At 43.1% G+C, this 24006-nt stretch overlaps 1 protein-coding gene across 1 annotated transcript; it reads left to right on the forward strand.

Moving 5' to 3' along the window:
• Nucleotides 1-10639: 10639 nt before the first annotated feature.
• Nucleotides 10640-23981, forward strand: LOC120704532. Its single transcript, XM_039988962.1, has 18 exons — nucleotides 10640-10691; nucleotides 10809-14700; nucleotides 14783-14984; nucleotides 16400-16539; nucleotides 16679-16755; nucleotides 17123-17254; nucleotides 17335-17451; nucleotides 17604-17696; nucleotides 17996-18073; nucleotides 18331-18387; nucleotides 18593-19262; nucleotides 19345-19400; nucleotides 20491-20567; nucleotides 20641-20723; nucleotides 20804-20883; nucleotides 21294-21373; nucleotides 21875-21920; nucleotides 22879-23981. Exons 2-18 carry the CDS (start codon nucleotides 10929-10931, stop codon nucleotides 23572-23574), a joined length of 6456 nt encoding a protein of 2151 aa, XP_039844896.1. The 5' UTR covers nucleotides 10640-10691; nucleotides 10809-10928; the 3' UTR covers nucleotides 23575-23981.
• The last annotated feature ends 25 nt before the right edge of the window (nucleotides 23982-24006 follow it).

A 24006-nucleotide genomic window follows, 5' to 3' on the forward strand; every position in this document is an offset into this window, starting at 1 on the left:
TTTTATTTTCCGGTTTGAGGGAGGTGCCGCCGCTCCCACAGGCACTTTTTTGTTTGTTTTTTTTTTTTTAGAAACGCGCCGCCACAGGCACCTGGGGGATGCAGGCCCCAGGTCATGGGCCGAGAGGTCACTGCGTCGACCGAGTGTGCCACGAGTAAGCCCATTCCTCGATTTCGAGCCCAGTACCACCATCCTGCTGAGCTGGAGCTGAGTTGCGGGCAGATCCGGGCTGGGGGCACTCCGAATCCATCCGATGGCCCAGCTCCCATCCATCCGATGCGACCAACCACGCTGCGCTGAATTCCCTTTTTTAGTTCGCGAAAAAGTTTGGAAAGTTTGGGTTTTGGTATTGTAGCACATTTTGTTGTTATTTGACAAATAATGTCCAATTATGGACTAATTAGGCTTAAAAGATTCATTTCGTGTTAATCAGTTAGATTGTGCAATTAGTTATTTTTTCTAACTGCATTTAATGCTCTATATATGTGTCTAAAAATTCAATGTGACGGATGCTGTTCGAAATTTTTTGGAAACCGGGACTCAATTTCCAAATCCGAACGAACCCCATCAGCCATCACCCATCAGGAAGCGACAAAACTGCCCTGTTGCGGGCAGCCGCTGCCACTGCCCTCCGCCTTCCTTGCGATGCACGCAAAGCGGAATGGCGCGCCGACACACACAGCCACATGGCAGAAAGTTTTTTTGAAAATACACATGCCAGAAAGTGGCAGAGCATCCGCATTGGCACACGATGCGATCGCGAGAGAATACACCAGTCGCCAGGGGTTGCGGCAGGTGCTCTTTCCGTAGCACGAGTAGCGCACACGATTTTCGAGAAAAAAATCTCACATGTATGGAGTACTAAACGAAATTTATTTATAAAATTTTTTCACGGATGAGTATAACTTTTATTTACAAAATTTTTTCACGGATGGGTATAATTTTTCACGACGAATCTAATGACAGTAATTAATCGATGATTGGCTACATTGATACTACAGTAACCATCCTCTAATTGTGTGGTCAAAGGCCTCATTAGGTTCGTCTCGTGAAATAGCGCATGGTTGTGGAGTTAGTTTTGTAAATTGCCTTTATTTAGTAACCCTAATTATTGGTCAAAATTTTTGCGCTACTTGTGCTACAAAGAACCAAACAACCAAACAGGGCCAGGGTTTGTTGGTGCGTGCACGGTGACTGCGACCGCGCGGGTCAACGGGGCAAGTCTTGTTTGCTTACTCGGTCAGTCGCTTTGACCTTCCCTTTCAGCGGAGGTGGAGCGGCTGCATCCGGAAGGAGTAGGATGCTTTCGAGTTTCGGTTGACAACCGCACAGCGGTTGATAAGAAAAGGGAACCCGTTTGTTTGACTCGCCGGACTGGACTTCAATAATCCTCAACGTAAGAAAGTGGGCTCCAACTAGATAAAGGTCTCACAACTCTAGAATATTAGTGTTGGACCTACTAATTTTGTGAGCTTGGTTATCCTTGTTGCTTCAGCTTACAAAAAGTCCTTTCCAAATGGACCATGCAAACAAACTTGCTACTAGTTGTGTATTCAAAATAGTTTTCCTTTTAGAAGGCTGCTCATTATGTTTGCCAAAAGCTGATGAAATAATTTGCCAGAGTTTACTTTTAAAGTTGCCAAAAATTTAACTCAGCACGATATCTAAAAGGAATCTCTGGCTCTTGCAATGTTACAATCATAAGCACAAGATAACACTTCCAAGTATAAACTAATCATACCATTTGTTTATAATAAAATCTATATCATTTCAGATTAATTTTAAGATTGCAAATCACAGTGTTTTGATCCCTAAAATAACAGCTACCTCTGTGAATATTAGCTGTCGTTCAGACAAGCAAAACGAGCAGAAAAGCTAGTTGTTTTCTTGCTGTCCAAAACATCTTGTTTCAACAACTAGAAGGGAGTACGTGTAAAACAAACTTTGGGAGTAATCCAGTACGGTACACTGAAAGGAGGACGTGATCAAAATACTAGTCACTAGGATTAGACAAAAGAAGTAATGCTGGGCTTGTTTAGATGCGTAAATTTTTTAGTGTAAAGTATTTGTAGCACTTTTGTTTGTATTTAGTAATTATTATCCCGTCATGGGTTAATTAGGCTCAAAAGATTCGTCTCGCAAATTATAGACAAACTGTGTAATTAGTTATTTTGTTTAGCTACATTTAATACTTCATACATATAACAACAACATAGCCTTTTTTCCCAAGCTACATTTAATACTTCATACATGCGTTAAAATATTCATTGTGATTTGAAATCTCGTAAAATTTTGAAATTTTAAAGGCAACTAATAGGGCCTTAATAAAATCTAAACACGGAGGACCTCTAGCCGTTAGTCATGCCGTTGCAGTACAAATTTCAGCGCGACGTGACACGATAGATGCCCGAACCATGCCCGCAAGGCCGCAACCTACAATCAACAAAAATCAAATAAAAAAGGGCAGGGTTTAGTTGCAAAAAAATACGAAAAGTATTTGTGAAAAGTACTGTAGCACTTTTTATTTGTATAAAGTAAATATTATCCTACCATAGGTTAACTAGGCTCAAAAGATTCATCTCGCAACGTACATCAAAACTATGTAATTAATTTTTTTATTTACCTACATTTAGTACTCTATACATGGGTTATTTACTATATTTAATGTTTTGATGTGATGGAAAATTTGGAAAGTTTGAAGGAGTTGGAGGAATTAAACACAGCCAAGAAGGAAAAATTAAATAAAAAAGGAAAAGAGCACGAACCAACCCCGCATCCGCGCGGGGGGGAAAAACGTCGCGTCGCGCGGCCAGTCCACGCCCGCGACGCCGCAGTCCTCTTGCTCCCACCAGATAGGGGGACCCACACGCGCAGCCCTACCGGTCGCCACGCAGGCCGGCCTGGCCCTACGCGTCCCCGCCGCGTATAACTGACTTCTGGGCCCCGGGTGCCGTCGCCGCCCACTCCTCCTCCACCTGTCAGCCGGCCAAGGAATCGCCGTCGCGGGTGCGCGTGGCGCTGGAGATATTTTTTTGAGGACAGCGCTGGAGATATTTCGGCGGCGCCTGCCCCGCCTGCTGCCTGCCCGCCCACCGCCCCTCTTTGCAGTCTCGTCCCTCCGGTTCCACATTATTAGTGTTACTACGAACGCGCCGTCCGATGGCCGGCGGGTACATGATTTCTAAAAAAATCTTGTATGCATGGAGTACTAAATGAAGTCTATTTGTAAATTTTTTTAAAAAAATAAGTGTAATTTTTCGCGACGAATCTAATAATGGCAATTAATCGATGATTGGTTACAGTGATGCTACAATAGCCATCCTCTAATCACGCGGTTAAATGTCTCATTAGATTCTTCAGGGTTCCTAGCGCATGGTTCTGAAGTTAGTTTTGAAAACTGCCTTAATTTAATACCTCTAATTAGCGGTCAAAGTTGATATAATTTCTAGCATAACACAAACCAAACAGGACTTGTATAGAACGAGAAGAATACCCGTTGGGAAATGCTAAAGCTAAGACGTCTGATGGATCGAATATCTTCCCCTATCACATTTCCTTCCATTCTTTTCAGACTAGGCCGGTGTGAGCAGCACGTGAGGGCAGTGGCGCACGAGGTCGGCATCGTTCAAGGGAGGCTATTGAACTCTGAGAGCGTGCGAGGCCGTCGACGAGCCCCGTGCGGGCGATGGCGAGCCCTGCGCGGATGCCGGCAAGATCTGGTTCATGGCGGGCATGTAACACCCCGGGTGTTTACACAGTAATTTAATTAGGTGCCTGCACAGTAATTGTGTAGGTTTGCCACGCATTATGTGCTTGAATTACGTAAAAAGGATCTTTTTGTAATTATGAAAGATTATATGTGTAATTATGATTTTATGCAAGGTCCTTTCTGCTGTTGTGTTGAATAGGTTGTGTAATTATAGCTTTAGTGGAGGGTGTTTTTTGCAAAATTTCAGTGCATTTAATGCATGACAGCCATTTTTGCTTTTGAGTCTAGAGTTGAAGTGAAATTGCTTTGAAAAAGACAAATTTCCTAGAATTCAAAAGCTCTTCAATGATTTTAATTTTAGCTCTTGAATCTTTGGTCAAATAAATTTTTGCACAACATCAAAGTTGTAGATCTTGAAAAGTTGAACAACTTTCATGTTGGGCACTTTTTCATTTGATCTTTAGTTTAAAAGTTATTGCTTGTTTACGAAGAGGCCCCTGGAATTTTTGGTAATTGCAAAACGAACCTTTTCTTCCACCTCCACCTCCCTGCTCTGCTTCTCGTCGCCGGCCACCGACAACGCCGCCGTGGAGCGCCTTCCCGGCCTTCCCGGCCATTACTTCGCCGTGCGCTGTCACCCACGCGTCGCGCCGCTCCTCCTCCCCCTCCTGTTGCCTCGCGCTGGAGCCTCCACCCCTCGCCACGCACCCCCGCCGCGCCCAGAACCTCCCCGACGGCCGCCACCGCGACGCCGCCGTGGAGCGCCCACTGCAGAGCCCGCCGCCCTCTTCTAGCGAGCGCCCGAGCACTACACATATCCCAGGACTCGATTTTGTGCATCCCTTTGCTCTATCCTCACTCCCACGCTGCAGAACACCACCGCCGCCCCGCTTGAACCCCGGCGAGCTCCACCCCGCTGCGGAGCCGCCACTGCAGACCCGCTCCACCCCTACATCCCCCACCATTAGCACCGCCTCGACCTCGCGCAGCTCCTAGACCATTTCCCCTCGCCCGAACCCCACCGGAGCCACCTCGCCGCCGTGCTCCGAGCCCGCAAGCCGCCGCTCGCTGTCAACACCCCACCTCCGACCGCCCTAGCCTCGATTCCAAGCACCCAGAGGTGCGCCTTGAACCCGTGAGGCTCACGCACCCCTCCTACCTCGCCGCCGGTGAGCCCCTCGCCGGGAAACGGCCGGTCAAACCTCACCTCCCCTCTCTGACCCGACCCAAGGACCGCGTGCTTGAATTTGAGAAAGCCCAGGGGGTTATCTGCGATGTTAGTGACCCATTGCAATAGTGCCTTAGGGACTGGTTTGCAATGTTTTTCAGTGATCTTTGAAATTCAATATCAATTCGTAGAAAATTCGTAAATTAGCAAATCTTGATATTTTGGAATCCTCTTGAAGAGCTCTATGCAGTAGAACCATAATATGTTAGGCTTTAGTTGCAAGTTTTTGCTGTAGATTTTGTTTTGTGTTACTAGGTGTATAAATACTAGTTCTTTAATCTTTTTCTTATGTGATACTTGAAAACTGATATTGCTCTGAAATTTTGGTAGTAGTTTAATCTTGTTACACTAGCTTTGCTATAAAAATTTCATGATCAGTTCTTTGTTGTAGCTTTTTATTTGATTTAATCCTTGTTTAGTATACTTTATTTATGATAAATAGTTTCTGTTCTTGTTAAATCCTGAAAATATTCCTGAGTGTTCATCTAGAATATCTTAACTTGTCCAGGAAGTTTGAGCATCAGTTAATGGCTAGAACAGGAGCTAAAATTGAATCTTTCTAAACTATTGTCTGTTTTGTTTATTTTCTCAGAATTAATTCTGTGTAGGTAAAATCGTGAGAAATTCACAGTAGATAAATCATCCCTGTTTAGATCTCATGTTAAATTTTGAGCTTCTGATCTGCTCTAGTTTGAACTGTGTAATTCTTGCTTGTTCTAGATGTTATCTGAGTAAATGAATTATTCTGACTAAATGGTTAAATGTTTTGGCATGATTTTTACAGGGTAGATTACTTTGTTCATGTTCTATTTAGTGTAGTTTTGGTAGAATTTATTACTATTTGTACTTTGAGTTGTTGATTTATTTACAAACCATGACTTAATTGTATAGGAAATCACCACCCCTCATTTTATGAAGTTAGTTAACTTCTTTTGTGCTGTTGATCATGATGCCTTGTGTAGTTAAATTTGTTATTTAACTACTCTGTAAACGATTGCCCATGTTTGTTTATAATGTTGTTCTTGCATTACATATAGACACGACTGCCTTATCGGACGGGACGTACGAGCTGATCCCGGAATCTGACGAAGGTGATCTAGAAGCTCAAGTAAACACTGCGGAACTAACTGAAGCCCCGAACCAAAGTTCGGAAGAGCCTAGCGCTGAAATAGTTAGCAATTACCGAGAAGGCAAGCCCCGGACATAACCTATATTTCAAATTATTATCATTTACTGTTATTACTTACTTGTGCATTTACAGTTCTTAGGATTTGAATTGAAACCCTAGATGCATGATCCTAGGAACCTATGTACTGAACACTAGACCTGAGTTCGACTATCTGCTAAGCTTATAGGAACGGTAAAAGTCGAGTGATTGCCTGTCACTCGCGAGCTTTATAGGAATTGCTTGTTTACTTTCTGTTATCAATATAAGGACGACGGACGGGGTTGTGTTCGATATCATGTCCTATGTGAGACCCCGTCTATTTTGATGAACTTGCTAAGGTCGCGGTGTGTGGTAGGGCTGGTTAAGTTTTTGAAAGTACTAGTCACATGCCGTAAATATGGTACGCGGCAAGCCTAGTAGCCGGTTGGACCGGGGAGTGGATATACCTCCCACTCTCTCAGTAGGGATAGGTTTTATTATATGTTGCGCAACACTACGACTTCTAGGGACAAGGTTCGGCCTTGGAGCCCTGTAGTCGGGGAGAGTGGCACTATCCACAAGCCGGAAAGAAAGGTTAACGGTTGTTTGGGAATGACCCGACGGTATTCCAGACGTGTGTGCTAGGTTACCCTTGCAAGGTTGAATTTCGATTCAGAATCGTCCGCCTCTCACGATGAAATGAGACTGCTTGATCTCTTTGCCACACAGAGTAATAAGAGCAACAATATTATTATTAATCTTGATGTTTGCTTAGAAGTTCCACCATGTTTGGTTAGTAGATGCTTACATAGAATGGTTAATCAACTAGAATCTTGAAGCTAAAACTTGAAAGTAAGGACCTACTCTTTATTGCTTTTCAGCAAAGAAAAAACCAGAGCCTTACAAAGCCTTGCATAGTCTAGCTAAGGTGGGCTACTTATACCCGTTGTCGGTTAAGTCTTGCTGAGTATTAGAATACTCAGCCTTGCTGTTGAAACCCTTTTTCAGGTATGAGTTTTGAGGATCAGATCGCTAGCTTGACCTATCCTTGCTCGTTGCCTCCTGGCTGGTCCGTAGAGTGGGATACGTCTTCGGCCGGCAATAACTATGACGAGTGATACCTTGCTTGGGCTGGCTTGGTACCATTTTGCGACGTGTTGTAGCCGTCGTGTTTTACCTTCCGCTGTTTAAACTCTGAACTTACCCTTATGATTTGTATAACTGCTTTAGTTAAGTTGGTTTTGTAATAATGGTGTGAACTATTTTGTAATCACTACTGAACTTGCCTGTGTTGTAAAATTTGTGGTTGTAATATCTCTGGACTCGCATTCGTGCGGGGTATGCTTGTTCGATCCGAGAATCGGTGGTTGTATCGGGACGTTACCCGACAGACCAAGAATTGTTCCGTTTGAAGTGCGTTTAAGCTAATGTTGTCTTTATGGTGATGGCCTGCGCACTTGAGCCGGGATAATTTAGGCGGTTCTGCCACAGGGCAGCTCCGCACCATGGGCGTGGCGCACGCAGTAGGGGGCCGGGCCGCCGCTCCCCTGCTCCGGTCGCTAAGGATGGCAACAGGTGAGGTTCGGTTTGAGTGGAGTGTCTGGACACCGAAAACCGAAACCCGAACTTAAAATCCGAATCCGAATCGAACTTTGATTCGGGTGGGAATCTATCCCCAAATCCGAAACCCGCGGATACCCAAAATCCAACGAATAAGAGCATCTCCAAAAATTTGCCAACTCCCAAAACTATTTGCCAAGTAAAAAATAGTTCTCCAATAATTTGCTATTTCGGACTTGACAAAATGAAAAAAAGGCAATAGGCAGCATGCAAGTAGGGAGAAGCCTTTATTTTCGTGGTCGCAGCATGCAAACAGGGAGAGGATTTGCCAAGCCTTGTGCTAAGTTGCCAAATATGCGTGGTGAGGGAGGGTTTTTGTCAAGTCATTTGTCAAACTGTTGAAGGGGTGTTTTAAGCGTTTTTGCCAAAAATCAAGAATGGCAACTCCATTTGCCAAACTTTTGGAGATGAGTCGGCGAGGCGGCAAGGCGAGCGCTGAGCTTCGCGCGAGTGCCGGCGAGCTTTGGGCTGTGGCGGGTAGGTCCGGACCATGGCGGGTAGCTGGCGGGGGTGCACGCGGCGGGGGCGGGAGGGGGTGGTGGGGTGGCTCTCCCGCGCCTTCCCCAACCCTGGTTGCCGCTCTCTGCCATAGGTGAACCGCGCCGGCCGCCAGAGGAGTTTCAGGTGGCGGTCATGGCGAGCAACCCTGGGAGATTGTAGAGGAGCGAAGGCTGCAATAAAAGAGCACAAAGTGGTCATATTTAATAGGTATCATATGGTGTTGCAATATAAATTTAAGGATGTTGCATACACTTCATGCTAGTGTTGCAAAGTAGAGTTAGATATTGCCATGTTGCATCTATTTACACACATGTTGCAAGTATTTTATCTGAATATTGTGTCTTCGATTAGATATTTGTTCCATACAACATGAAATAGATGTTGCAGCGAATTTTTTTCTTCATTATCAACGAATGTGTAATATCTTTTTACAACATTTTTTTGATGGTTGATTATGTTGCAGACATTTCCTTCTATGTTACGGACTTTATTATTTGATATTGGGATGGACCAATGTAGTGTTGAATGTAAAGTTCGCCGTGGGACGTCCGGCGCAGCGCCCATACTCAGGCCTTATTTAGTTTCTCTGGGTAAATTTTTTGAAATGGAACATTTTCACATTTAAAGTATTAAACATAGACTGATCACAAAACTAATTACAGAACTCGTCTGTAAACTACGAGATGAATTTATTAAGAAAAATTAATCTATCATTAGCACATGTTTATTGTAGCAATTTATTGTCCAATTACGAATTAATTAGAATCAAAATGTTCGTCTTACAATTTATAGACAATCCGTAAAAATCGATTTTTTGTCTACACTTAATACATCATGTATGTGTCTAAATATTTATGTAATTGATGTGTAAAATTTTTAACGGGAATTAGGCAATATAAGAAATCTGGGCACGGTCTGACACGGCGCGAGAGAGTGCTGTGGTGGGCCCTCCCCCCTTCCCCCTACGGTGACGGGCTCGATGACGCAGTTTGCCATTTTCGGTTGGGGACGTTTTTTCTTGGGAAAATTCGATTCGTGCCACCACAACTCTGTGAAATTGGGTGTCACGTTAAAAATCATGCCACTCAATGATATGATTTTGAACATGAGATCCAACTTCAAGAAATTGGAGTGGCATGGATCAAAATGACCCTTTTTTCTTTGGGGTGTGTTTAGATGCCCAAACCCCCAAAATCCAAATTTTTCATCACATCTCCATCACATCGAAACATTAAATATAACAAATGACCCATGAATGGAGTATTAAATGTAGGTAAATAAAAAAACTAATTGCATAATTTTGATGTACGTTGCGAGACAAATCTTTTGAGTCTAGTTAGGTCATGGTAGGACAATATTTACCACAAACAAACAAAAAGTGCTACAGTGTGCTACAATGTCCGATGTGACTTTTCGTATTTCTTTCCCGTCTAAACACAGCCTTGCTCTTTTTGTTGCTCTGCAGTGGATGATAATTAAGAGGCTGGCGACGTGACGTCCCCTGGACATCCGGAGGGGGCGGCCCGTCCCGACACGGCAGAACCGCCGATCAAGTCAAGGATGAGCCAGGATGATTGCCACCAACCGCCCCCCCCCTCCAGTCTAGCACTCCATGTCTCCCATGGCTACTACTACCGCGCACTACCGCGCTAGGCTCGCAGCTACCGCGCGACGATTCATGTTTCTTTCCAACAACTTCCCTTTCACACTTGTAAATATCGCTTCGGAATACAAACTGCTGCACAGTTCTGAACGAATGCGAAGGCTGTTCAAATTCAGAATCGGTGAATACCGTTACAGCCGCATCTGCGTACGGCGTTCACGTGCAACGCCAATGCAAATTCAGAATCAGTGAATACCATCACCTCTGTGATGCTGAGGCTGCCGCTAGTTTTTTTTATCTCGAGAAAGTAAAAAAAACATGTGCAAGTACAAACAACGGTCGCGTCCTTTTAAATCCGAGGCAGGGATAGTATATAGGATAATAATATCTCTAGCCTTTTTTTGTCGCGCTGAAACCCATAGATACCCACGCGGATTTCTTCTTCTTTTTTTCCTAAAAAAAAAAGAGAAAATCTAACAAAACCCCGGATTTCCAACGCCTTGCCAGCGCAGTCTCATCTTCATCGTCCACCTCCTGCCTCGCAAACACGAACTCGAAGCGAAACCAAACGGATGAGCGAGACCTTTTCCACTCCCTTGTCCCTTCCTCCTTCCCTGTTTTATTTATTTATTTGTTTTTCCCCTTATTATTTCTCTCTCCCCGAAATAATATACTTGGCCTCCTCTCTCCTCCATCCCCATATCCGCCTCCGCCGCCCGCCCCCCTCTCCCAACGCGGTCGACGAGACGACCGCCGACCCCGGCGCCGCGGCCTCCTCCCGGGCGCCGCCAGCCGCCGGAGCCCGACGGGGGCCGCCGCCGACGGCCGCCGCCGACGGCCGCCGCTCCGCAGGCATTCGCCCGCCGCCACGCGGGTCCCCGAGGTTCGTGTCTCTGTTTTTTTTTTCGTTGGTAAGGGTTGGGGGGCGGTGCCGTTTGTTCGCGGAATTCTGATTGACTTTTGTGCCCGTGCTATCGGCCCCCGGCGGCTGGAATTCTAGGGTTTTGGAGGGCCTTCGGCCTCGGCGTGATCGGGCGAGGCGGCGGCGGGAGGAGGAGGGGGCGCGCGCGGGCATTGGATGGTCTCGATCCGTACGGGCCCCCGCTGACCTCCTGCCGCAATGGAGGAGCTCGGCGCGGGCGTGCGCGGGCTGGAGGATCATGCTGCTGACGCCGCGCGGCTGCGGGGAGCGGAGGACGCTCTGTCTGCGGCAGCGGCGCCTGAATCGGCCACCGCCGCGGAGGTATGCGGCGCCCCGGAGGCTAGATTGCCCGCGGATGCAGACCAGGAGAAAGGGGGCGACTTTGCTGTCGGATTGGTGGCTCCTGTCGAGGCTGTTCCTGCCTCGACTGAAGGGAGAAAGCTTCAGATAGGCCTGGGGAAGGGTTCTAGTTTGGAGCCGAAGGACGTGGAGGTGGAGGTGGAGAAGGGAGGTAGTTTGGCTCCCGCGTCGCAGAGTTCCGCTGAACCTGGCGGTTTGCAGACGTGTCATGAGGCCAATGGCGGGTTGCCGCATAAGACGTTATGTGCCCCCAAGGACACCGGATGCGTGTCTGGCATGTTGGAGGAAACGACAGAGGAAAGCCAGTTTGAGCAGGAGGGTTTGGTGGGTAACGGAGGTGATTGGGTTGCCGAGGTGCAGGGAGTAAATGCAACTCTAGAAGATTTACGGATTGCTTGCGATGAAGCAGAATGTGATCATGCAGGCTTGTTGGGTTCAACGAGTCGTGGTAGCGAGCAAGAGCCATGTGCCGTTGATGGCTCAGGATCCATCACAGATGCTAATGATGAGCTACAACAGGATGCTTTGATGCTGGATAATGAAGCCGTAGTCTCCAAGCCATCAACGAGTCGTGGTAGTGAGCAAAAGCCATGTGCCGTTAATGGCACAGGATCCATCACGGATGCTAATGATGAGCTACAACAGGATGCTTTGATGCCAGATAATGAAGCCGCGGTCTCCAGGCCAGCGCATGAAGATTCAGTTCCTTCTATTTCAGGTGGCATTAATCTTCCTTTAGATGGAAAGACAGGTCAGTTTGGTGGAATATCTGGTGATTCAATGATGTGCCATGTGTCCGATGGAGGGATGTGGAATGACGGTTTATGTGCCACTGGAGGTAAAGGATCTCAGTTCATTGATTCTAGATGCATGTATGACACGGTGGACATGGCAACAGAGGGAAGTCCATGTCAGCAGGGCGTTTTGGCAGGTGGGAGAGGTGTTTCGTGTGGTGTTGTGGATGATTCACAAACATGTTATGAGGAACCACATTGTGACAATGAAGGCTTGCCAGATTTGGTAAATCGTGATATTGAGCAGTTACCATGCAGCATGGGTGCCATGTGTTTGAAGAAAAATGCTAACCATGATCTCGAAAAGGATGGTTTGTCATATAGCTCTTGGACCTTGCACGAAGATTCAGTTCCTTCAATTTCCGGGCATAGTCCTGCTGTTTCTTTAGATGGCAAGACTGGTCAGATTAGTGAATTACCTGAACATAGGTGCATGGTAAAAGTGGCTTGCAGTGCAGAATTATGTGGTACATTTTCTTGTGAGAGTGCATTTCACAAGGAGGCTCCTGAAGATGAGCGCCGGTTTTACAGAAGGAAGGTAAACTCAAGTGAAGAGGATTTGCGAACAGATTGTATGGAAGCAGCCCATGACAATGGGGGCTTGTCAGATCTGGGGAAACATCACTCTGAGAAATTGCTATGTGGTGCTGATGGCCTGCCATTGATGACTGGTGCTAATCATGAGCTGGAAAAGGCTGGCTTCTTGCCAAATATCAATTCAGTAGCCTCCTGCCAAGTTGATGAAACATCAGTTCCTTCTGTTTACGGGAGCTCCATTGATGTTCCTTTAGATGGGGAGGTTGGTCAGGCTGTTGATACATCTGAAAATAGTGCAGGCTTTGAAAAATTGGTTTGTGATTCACTGGGAGGGGACATGTCGTTGTGTGACAGTGGCCTCCGGACGGAGGCCTACGGTGATGAGAATCAGCATTCTGGCCCTCATGCTGATAAAGAGTTGCAACATACCCCTCTGAAATATGGAACCTCTGGACTATCCCTAGAGGGAAACCTGTGTGTTTCTTCGTATAACCAACCTTGTGACGATGAACCTTGTTGTAGCGGCAAGGAATCATCTGCTCTATGCCTGGGTCATCAAGATTCTGCTGTTGATAGATCTGGCCATTTGGACCAAGGGCTCGATGCCAGTACTTGTGCTGGTGACTGTTCCATTGATTTTGTGAACAATGCTAATGATGGAGAATTACAAAGTCAAAAGCTGACAGCATTAAACGTGTTCAGACGTAGGAATCCAAAAAGAGCTGCTTCATCAAGAAGAGATTCTGAGAGGTCTAATCAAATGAACCAAGCAAGCAGTAGCACATGCAAACCAAAAAAGGTTGATGTCGCGAGCTCATTACAGCAAAACACCACGAGTCTGTTCCCAAACAAAATCTCTAAGGGAAGAAGTGGCATGAACAGGCCACCAAAACCCTCTACTTGGGGCAGTCTAAAAGTGCTATTAGATGGTTTCTGTCAAAGCTGTCGGCCGTCGACTTCTAATTCTCATCCAACTTGCCTGGACAAAGGAAGATCAGATAACAGATCTGATCAGAAAAGTCAGCCAAGTATTCGGAGAAGTCGAAGTTCAAGATCTTCAAAGAGTAAATTCTCTTCAATGTCTGTTACAGGGTATGCAGCTAGTGAATTAAATGGGCAATTGACCTTATCAACTGTGGTGGATATAGGGCATGCAGCTAGTGAATTGAACAAGCAACCAGCCTGTTCAACTGTGGCTGATACTGATGTTTCTTTGGAAAGTCGCAGACAAAACATTCCAAAGTTGTCTTCTGATACATCAATCAATATTTTTGATAGTACAAGCAATACTGCAAAGTCTACTGACAGTTATTGTACAGTGAAACCAAAGTGTATCCAGACTGATGTGCAGCAGTTGGAAAGGGCCTTGGTGAGTTCTATTAAAGAAACATGTGGTGCAGATGTCCATGGAGAGTGTGCTAAGCTTTCAACTTCTGAACCTTCTTTGACCAAGGCCAATGACAGTGCCATGCTGCGTGTTGAATTTTCGCCGGATTCTGTTTTGGATGTGGCTTCTGTTACATGCGAAGGTAATGCTTCTGGAAGCCATGATGTTATGTTACATGAAAACTCAACCAATACTGGTGCACTGAATGTTGGTGGCTATCATCCATCCGTTTCATCTACTTCCAACTTTGGAAAAGAACAAGCTTTATTATCATTGAAGAACTTGGAGCAGCAGGCTAAAACCACTTTGCATGACGACACCAGAAAGGAAGAGATCGATCCATCTCATGCCACGGTAGACAGTGATGTTGGTGAAGGAAAAGTGCAAGCTTTACAGAAGTCTAATGCAGTGAGGAAAATCAGAGTTGTCAGAAAGTCAGGTTGCAAAAGTAAAGATAGATCTAAAGGGAAAAGAAAGAATGTTATAGGACCCACCAAAATTTCTCCATGTGAAGCTTCAAAACATAGGCCATTTTCTAGCGATTCAATTTCTCCTGATCCATCTGAGTCAATTCTCCGCACAAGGCCTCCAGAGTTTGGTTCTTGTTCTGCAGCCCTAACTTCTGGCACACAGGATCATGCTATTTATGAACATGATATCATTGGAAGTCACTCTGTAATGGATGGTGACAGTGGGAGTGCATTTGACAGTATGAAATCACCAAGACGCAAGAAAAAGGATTCTAATGCAGGAAAGAAGAAGGGTAAGGTGCAGGATCGACATAAGAAAGAAAAAAGTAGCAAGAAAAATATAGCTGATGACACTTCCTTTGATCACGGTCTTTTAAATTTGCCTTCATCTGATCTGGCAGTGTCTAGTATGAATGAACAGAGTACGTCTCATTTTCTTTGTGATTATCATTTGTTTCTTTTCCATAACATATGTCAAGTAATTTACATTCTCATTTTACATAGGTAATCTTGATCCTGCCACCGAATTTGCACCCAAGAACTCTAGTGCCATATCTACTGATTTACCTGGAAATGCTGCATGCAAAATGGATGGTGCATCTGTACCACCACCACCGCCACGTGCTGCATGGGTGTGTTGTGATGATTGCCAAAAGTGGCGTTGCATACCTGCTGAACTTGTTGACGTCATTGGAGAAACAAGATGGTAATAACTTTCCTTCCTGTTATCTCAGCTATCAACTCTTAATGGTTGCACTTTCCTGCTAAAATTGGGTGCACTCTTCACTGGTCAGTATGGTTGGAAAATAGTTCTCTTATATTGTTTTGGTTTATATAGGAGGATAATCCAAAATTACTGACTAAAACTGGATAAACTGATCCTAACCACATTGATCACTACATTTTTTTTCTTTTTTATAATGCGGACATGCCGATTTGACCTTTCGAGTTGTGTCAACTTTTGCTCAGTAACATCTAACTGCATTTTCTGGAGGAGCAAAATTGCTCCTTGTATGTTGGGTATACTTTTATTCAAATTGTTATTCCACATAGACTCAAACACTTTTTCTTGAACAATTCAATTGTTGTTTCATGTAAATGCTACACTTTGTACTTGTGGGTTCTATCCCAGCCGCAAAGTAGATAATGCCATCTCTATCATAAAACCTGTTCCAAAGAGAGCTACACCTTCCTGGTTTGGGTTTGGTTTCAGATGGGTCAATCCAAAGAAATAAACCTGGAACCTGCATTGTAATACGACAACAACAACATAGCCTTTTTTCCCAAGCAAGTTGGGGTAGGCTAGAGATGAAACCCGAAAGAAATAAGTTCAAGGTTCAGGCACATTGATAGCTAGTCTCCAAGCGCTCCTATCCAAAGCTACACATTAGAAGATGTGTGATTGTCTTTGGCTCTCTGTCAAACACGTCCTTCTCTTGACTAGATGATTCAGTACGAGAACTGTCCTAGGCGATTTTGGTTTTACAAGTTTGGTGTAGACATTATTCTGAATATGTTACATTTTCTCAGCACAGATGCGCCTTTAGAAAACATGCCATCAGCTTTATCAAATAGGTTGTTCACTTTTGTACACATCTGGTAAAGCAAAAGTACTAGGATAGGTTGATGGGCTGGCCCAACCAGGTCAAGTTGCATACATCATCTGTTTCTTGACTACAGTGTGTATGATACACATGTCAAGGATAGTCATTGGCGATCGTAGCTTTATAATTTTCTTGGAAATTGCACCATGTTCACCTCTGTGTCTTCATCATCTATGCTCTCGCTTTTTGCTGCGTGTCCACTGCATCTTCAGACATATTTGAGATTTTAAGCCCACAGGTTGCTTGATTCAAGTATGGATTTGCATTCATCTTTTATAGCAAGAAAAACTACTAGTGTAAGGATTTGAAAACCCCACAACCTAATATGTGTTACTACCACACCGTGCAAATCTCTACTTTAGATGTTCCACAAGTTTCTTCTATTCTTGTATCTTGATTTATTCCATTCATTCATGTGCTGTACACTCATTTTTTTATATATATTGCTGCTCATCTGTTGATTATTTTATACATCTGATCTGATTGACCCCCCCCCCTCTTTTTTTTAACTATGAAGGACTTGTAAGGACAATGGAGACAAGGCATTTGCTAACTGTTCTATTCCACAAGAAAAGACAAATGCTGAGATCAATGCAGAACTCGACCTTTCGGATGCTTCGGCTGATGAAGCAGACGATGACAGATCCAACTCCAAAGGTTTTGAAACCTCCTCATTCTTTTTATTTTCTTCAGTATAATTTTTTTGTTCATTATAATGTAAAGTAATTCCTTATGTGTTACCAATCAATCATATCTGATTTTGTTACAAACTTGTGCATGTTATTGTCGAGAGTAGCTTGCAAAGCACCATCCTGGACGCCTATTAGGTCAAATTTGTTTCTGCGGCCACGCAGGCCACAATCCATTGATGAGGTTGGTGCTGTCCATCTATTTGCCCCCTTGATTTAACTTATTTTTTTAGCTTTTTTTCTGTTATGGATATGTAGCTTCATGTAATCATAGATTGTGGGATTTTGTAGGACAGTTAGTAGTTTAAAAACTTACTATAGATTCTTGTTCATATATCCATTTGCAGGATAGATAAGTAAAATTTACTCCCAAAGTGCATAAAACACAAACATTTGTACTGTTGCCACTCTGAATGTGTGTCTCACACACTTTATAGTTGCAGGAATATTTTAACCATCCACCACCAGCAAATCCTTGCGACTTGAGTACTTGCTGAAATTTTGAAGGATACCCTAGTTGTCTTATGTTTTTCATTAACTATTATGATCAGAGCATGGTGTGCAACTGCAAGCCTCCTCAGGATGGTCGACTGGGTTGTAGAGATGGCTGCTTGAACAGGATGCTCAACATTGAATGTGTCAAGCGTACATGTCCATGTGGAGAACAATGTTCTAATCAGAAGGTCATTGCTTTCTTTGCTACCCTTAATTAATAAATTTTATGTTTTCCATGCTACATTAACAGTAAAATCTTTGAAAACAGTTTCAGCGACGCAGCTATGCAAAACTGCGGTGGTTCCATTCTGGCAAGAAAGGTTATGGACTGCAGTTGCAGGAAGATGTTACTGAAGGAAGGTTTCTTATTGAATATGTTGGAGAGGTAATATTGTTGTCTGTTATTTTCCCCTGTTTCAAAAAACTTTTGACTCTGATCATGGCTAGGAGTTTCAAAAAACTTTATCATTGTTGTTAGTGCAATGATAGTTAATCATGGCTAGGAGTACTTTTGACTCTACTGCAATGTTCTCTCAGGTCCTTGACATAACGTCTTATGAATCCCGCCAAAGATATTATGCTTCCAAAGGCCAGAAACATTTCTACTTCATGGCCTTAAATGGTGGCGAGGTACTTCTGATTTTACATTTTGTCCATTAGCTATTTTTTATTTTCTTCCGATTTGCTGTTTTATCCAATATCGCTTTAAGTTTTGTTACCTGCATTTCTTACTTTAAGTCCTATTTTGGTCTAAAATTTGTATACTTCTCTAGTGTATGGTGTTTACTTTATGTGGCACCCACTTTCTCTATTGTATGGTGTTTACTTTATGTGGCATCCACTTTTCTTGAGCCATCCATCATGATGTTGACACACCTGGATAAATTCTATTGGCCTTTCTTTTAACCTTGTCGTTTGAATTCTTCCAGGTAATAGATGCTTGCACTAAGGGAAACTTGGGCCGATTCATCAATCATAGTTGCAGCCCTAACTGTCGTACAGAGAAGGTTGACTTTTATTTCACTGTTTTTTGTATATGCATAGTTGACTATGTTTCTTGCCATTTAATCCTTGTGGCTGCAGCTGCACATCTCCTGCTCTGCCCTCAAAAATAGAGTGCTTGGCTGCTGCAGCTGCACTTCCAAACGCTGCCCTTATTGGCTGAAACTTTGGACCAAAATGAAAATATACTCGGTTCTTGATAGTTATCAAGAGTTGTACTCTCACTCTGAGTTTGCTAAGTTGTGTTTTTTTTTATATATAGTGGATGGTCAATGGAGAAGTCTGCATTGGAATATTTGCTATGAGGAACATCAAGAAGGTAAGGCTAGAAGCCTAGAAGTCATCACATTACCATAAACTGGATTACTGGACATTTTGTCCGCATATGACCTAGTTCACATATTGGAAACAGAGTGTGGGTTGGTTTGCTTTATTTAATTTCGAATCGAATCAGCGAATGGTCTTAGTGAATATATTGCTTGGCAGCTGTTACAGCATGTAATGGGTATGTTTTTTTTTTATAGGGTGAAGAATTGACATTTGATTACAACTATGTTCGTGTATCTGGTGCTGCTCCTCAAAAATGCTTCTGTGGTACTGCCAAATGTCGGGGTTACATTGGTGGAGACATATCAGTTGTTGATACTGTCACCCAAGATGATGCAGAAGCAGGGCATTTTGAACAAATGGTTCCTGACAAAGATTCTGAGAGGTTGATGGGAGCAAATGGGTCCGATTCTGATGGCAGTCTTCAAAATATTGCAGAACCTGACTTTTCTATTCAGGGGGGTGATTTACATGATTGCTCAGCTGCAAAAGCAGAGTTAGAACCCCTTGAGCAAACTGGAGGAACCGTAGTTGAAACTTGTGAGCCCCAAAATTCCTTGGAAGCATGGAGCCCGCAGGAAGATGAAGATGTCATCCGCACACCTGTGCATGTGTCACGAACACTTGAAAGTTCTTTGCAGCAGTTCCCAGTACCTGGTCCTCTGTCTTCAGATCTTTTGCAAAAGACTGCAAATTCAGTTGAAGGAACAAAGGCTGCAAATGTGATAAATGGATCGACACCTAGTTCTGATTTCAGGAGCGATCTGATACCTGGTTTCAATGCTAATAAGAGAAACAACTTAAAACAACATAGAAATGTGAAACCACAATCATCAACTCCAATTGACAATGAGCACATCTTGGGAGGTAATACTATTCTGCCCCATGCTTTCCTCTCCCTACTTTGGCTAAAGTGTCAGTCTTAATGTTCTCTCCTTGATATATGTAGTTGAAGGGAGACTGAACTACCTTCTGGATGAGAATGGAGGTATCAGCAAACGAAAGGTATGAAACCATGATTATACCCTTGAATTGCACATAATCTAGTCTTTTAACAAACAATATTTTAGTTAAAAGTTTTGTTGGTAATTCTAATTACGATGCAATCTCCATACGCTGGACAAAAAAAAATCTATACAGTTAGATCTGACACCATGTCATGAAAGTTTGGACTAGCCTGCTATTCTAATATTAGTACTTTGATTAGTGGTGCTCATATATCTGGAGTACGCGAACGGGTGCCTAGCCGGATTGGTTAGGTGGCCTCAGTAGCACTCCTTAGGTCCTGGGTTCGACTCCTGGTGGGAGCGAATTTCAGGTTGGGGTTAAAAAAATCCCCTCGCCTGCCGCCATGCCAAAGCACGAAAGGAAGGTCCCGGCCTGCACTCACACAGGTAACGGCACCCTCGTGTAAGGGTGGGGCAGGGGTTCAGGGGGTTCCTCGGCCTGCGCAAGAGGTCTTCTCTTATTCAATGCTCGGGGGTTTCTTCCCCCTGCAGGCCGAGTTTTTTATATATCTGGAGTACAAAGCTCAAGAACATAGTGCATAAGCTATATTGTTGTTTCATACTTTTTTTTTTGGTGTGTACAGAAGCTAAACATACTTTATTAAACAACATGGACTTGAATTTCTAGCAAAATCAGACCTCCTTAGGTTTGAAATGCATCTTGATTGATGTAGGGCTTGTTTAGATCCCTCATGGACCTTGCTTAGCTACGCTAACCTAGCAAGCTTTCTTGTTTGGTTCCTGGGTGTAAATGTATGTCAAGGTCACATTCTCTGATCAACTGCTAGTGCTAGCTAGCTGTCGAGGGAGAGAGTGTTCAGCTCGCCTAGCTGGGTGAGCACTTTCTTTCTGCTGCAGGCGAATTTGCCTCCAGAAGCTAGAATTTTTTAGTGTTACCCAATGCCTAGCTCACCCTTAATGAAATGAAAGCTGCGTATACTAACTTGGCTGTCTCTGTTGTTGGTACATGTTTCATGCTAGCATTAATATGGATTTTCTTGTTTCATCATTTAATCCAGCAGTGCAAACATTAGTTATCATTCTATATCTTTATGTTCTAAGTTCTAACTAGTATTTATTTCGAGCAGGATGCTACAAATGGATACTTGAGGCTTCTCCTTGTGACTGCAGCAGAAGGTGACAGTGCTGGGGGCACATCTAAAAGGTTTGTTCACCAGATGACTTGTGAATCAAGTTTTTGTTTCCCCTAAATATGCTGATTCTTTTATCTCTTTCAGTGTGAGGGATCTTTCATTGATCCTTGATGCACTTTTAAAAACAAAATCACATTCGGTCCTGTTGGACATCATCAACAAGAATGGTATATTTCCTCACCTTCAACTCCCTGTATGGAAGTTCTCTAGTCACCAACTAAGAATCTTTTGTTTTATTGTATGGCAGGATTGCAAATGCTTCAGAATATATTGAAGCAGAATAGAACCGACTTCTACCGGATACCTATTGTACGGAAGCTTCTTAAGGTCTGCACTTATTTTCATAAAATTTATTTGTTCATATCATCAGCTGTGGCATCCACATGTTGTATGGTTTCCAGTTGACATATTATTTACCCATTATTCCCTCCATTCTTGAATAAGTGTAGTTTTTGATAGTGACATGACATGCTTACCAAGACATTGCATTGACTACGAATTACTAAGCATAAAATAAATGTAAAACATAATATTTTACATTTACTTTTGGAGACAAATCTTGAGATACCATTTTCAAAAGTTCACATAAACTGAAGAGAAGGTCATAGTTTAATCAGGTTGAGTGCAAGTAAACTAAAATGGCACTTATTTTTGACTGGAGGGAGTACAATATAATAAAGGCTATATCCCCAGAATCTGATGGTACTTTGTGTATGATTATTGGCATCTGCCTCCAGGTACTGGAGTTTCTAGCTCAGAAAGGAATTTTGACATCTCAGCACATAAATGGAGGTCCTCGGTGTGTTGGAGTCGAAAGGTTAGGTTATCTAAACTTGCTTATGTATTTGGTACTGATTGAAGAGTTTCATATTCAACTTGTTTTCTAGGTCCCCTTATTTTATTGTGTTCTGTTTGTGTTATTTCTTTTTGACCTGAACCAGCATTGGGTTTCCTCAAATAAACGAAATGAACTTCTTCCCTTTTTGTCTGTTTTGTTTGTGTTATGTCTTTTTGACATGAACCAGCATTAGGTTTCATCAAAGAAACGAAATGTAATCCTTCCCTTGAGAGAAAAAAAAAACTTGTTACTTTATGGATAGTTTCTATTCTTCTTTTCTTATCTTATGCAATAGGGAGACAATTGTAAAATCATTTGTGTTGGTTTTACCTATTCACTGCTTACTAAATTATAAGTCAGTGTAGTGACATTCTTAGTGAAATTTAACAGTGCTTTAGAAATAGCCCCTACTTTTGATCCTTTTGAATATTTAATCAAGATTCCATTTTCTATAACTTTCATCTGGAACTTGCACTGCAGCTTCAGAGACTCGATGCTGAGCTTAGTCAGACATAAGAACTTTCAGGTAATGGACATACCATGCTAATGCATTCCTTCAGCTTCGTGGAAATACATTCGTAGTTTACTTCTTTGCTAGATTTCAAATGCAAAGCTTATCCACACTTTTGTGACAAAGCTAGTTAAAGAGTGGGTCTTGGTCTGTAGGTTGAACATGTGAGCTACCAAAATTCATGCACTAAATCCAACAACTGCCTAGGAAAGTGTGTCAAGAATACAAGTTCGGCCAGTCACAGTTTTGAGCAAAAGTTAGTTATGATGAAGTTAAGTGCACCTGGAAACTGTTAATCCACTAAATCTGGAAATGCTAACCTGAATTTCAGGGATGCATTTTGAACTTCTATTGTGGAACTATTGGTGTTATATTACTTCTTTGCTAAGCTGTAAATGTTGTGGATATTACTTGTATTCAATATGAGGGCTCTAGGCCCGAATATATACATGTACAGGCATTAGGAAATATGCACAAAACCTCTTATACAATGGGGAAACTACAAAGGGTACATATACATCTAACAGATATAAAGTTATATTCCTTGGTAGTTTAATGCATGGTTATTTTTGTACTAATACATGGAAAAACTGGCAACCTTTTTAGATATTCTCAAAAGGAAAAGAATCATTATAAGAGGATAGTGTAAATGGGCAGTTTACCATAATTGGCAATTTGCATAGGCAGTCAGATTTAAACCTGTTTATACGTTTGTATTCCTAAACTAGTTTCACATTCAGTGATAACGTATGGAGCACTGTTCTTTCACGAAATAGCATGTGTCTATGGTTTATATATAAGTTTTGGCCCACTCAGGAGTTATGTGGGAATTGCTGGTTATGTCTCATATCCATCAGTTTCTTGTAGCCCCTATTGACATTTTTTTATTATTGGTTTTCTTGTAAGAATTTCATGCGAGTTTTGTCTGCTTTGCAACCATTAATTCATGAATTGGCATAACTCCTTGCGACAGGTTCAACAGAGTGCTCGGAAATTTCGTGATAGATGGATCCTCCATAATAATGCAAGGAGTGAACCAACAGAATATCCACATACATCCACATTTGCGCAGGATATCCAGGGAACTAATATTGTCTGGAGTTCTGCTAGGAGGAAACGCAAGAGCCGTTGGGATTATCAACCTGACGAGCACTATAAGATGGTGGGACTAAAAATCCAAAAGGTTTTTTATGGCCATGGCGAATATGATGTGAGAAACAAGTTGCAGAGGAACCAAGGAACAAACAACTGTTATATCGGTGTCCATCACATGGAGAGTTCAACAGAGGTTGCAGATGATGATGTGCCTCCAGGGTTTGAGCCCAAACAAGAGTGTCAGCCTTCACAACTTTCCATAGGCAGTGAGGTTGCTCCAGGACTTTGCATGGAGAGGAACCAACCTAGCTTGAGTGTTTCACACGGGGTTCCTGTCAAGCTTGGTGAACACTTTGGAACCCCTGAAACTGAAGGAGGCCAATGCCACCAAAATTGGAAAGTTGCACCTGGTGTGCCTTTTAGTTCCTTTCCACCATTGCCTACCTACCCACGAGGGAGTCCCTGTCCCTCGACTTCATCATCTCATATGTTTCGGCCTGATGGAACATCCCCAGTGAACCATAACAGTTCTGGAAATTGTGGAAGGACAGCAGGCCGATGGAAGAGTGCATAGGGCATGGCGGAATGGGCCAAGACCAAAATGGCCATACCATCATCAACATCAAGGAAGGAAATTTTCGAGCAACCATCATAGATTTGAAAGAATCGAGCCTCCAAGACCTCAATAGCGGTGATTTAGGATTCAGCTATTCAGGGCAGCGATTAGCCCAGTCCTACAGTTTTCAAACCTCAAGTGTAACAGAAACTGTTTCAGCCTTTAACTTTGTTTATTTAACAGGGAGTGTAACTGTCCGATATGTAGGTGTAGAACAGATGCTGCACATAGGTCATTGCCATTGCAGCTTTGTCACTAATTAATTTTATCATTGGTTCCTTCTCCCAATGTGTAATCTCAATAGGGATAATTGATTTAATTTAATCTTTTTACAGGTGAAAAGGCTAACTGATTTTACCGACAAATCTCTTTGTTTTATCAGGTTTCCTC

This window comes from Panicum virgatum, chromosome 1K, assembly GCF_016808335.1.
Source record: "Panicum virgatum strain AP13 chromosome 1K, P.virgatum_v5, whole genome shotgun sequence".
NCBI lineage: Eukaryota > Viridiplantae > Streptophyta > Magnoliopsida > Poales > Poaceae > Panicum > Panicum virgatum.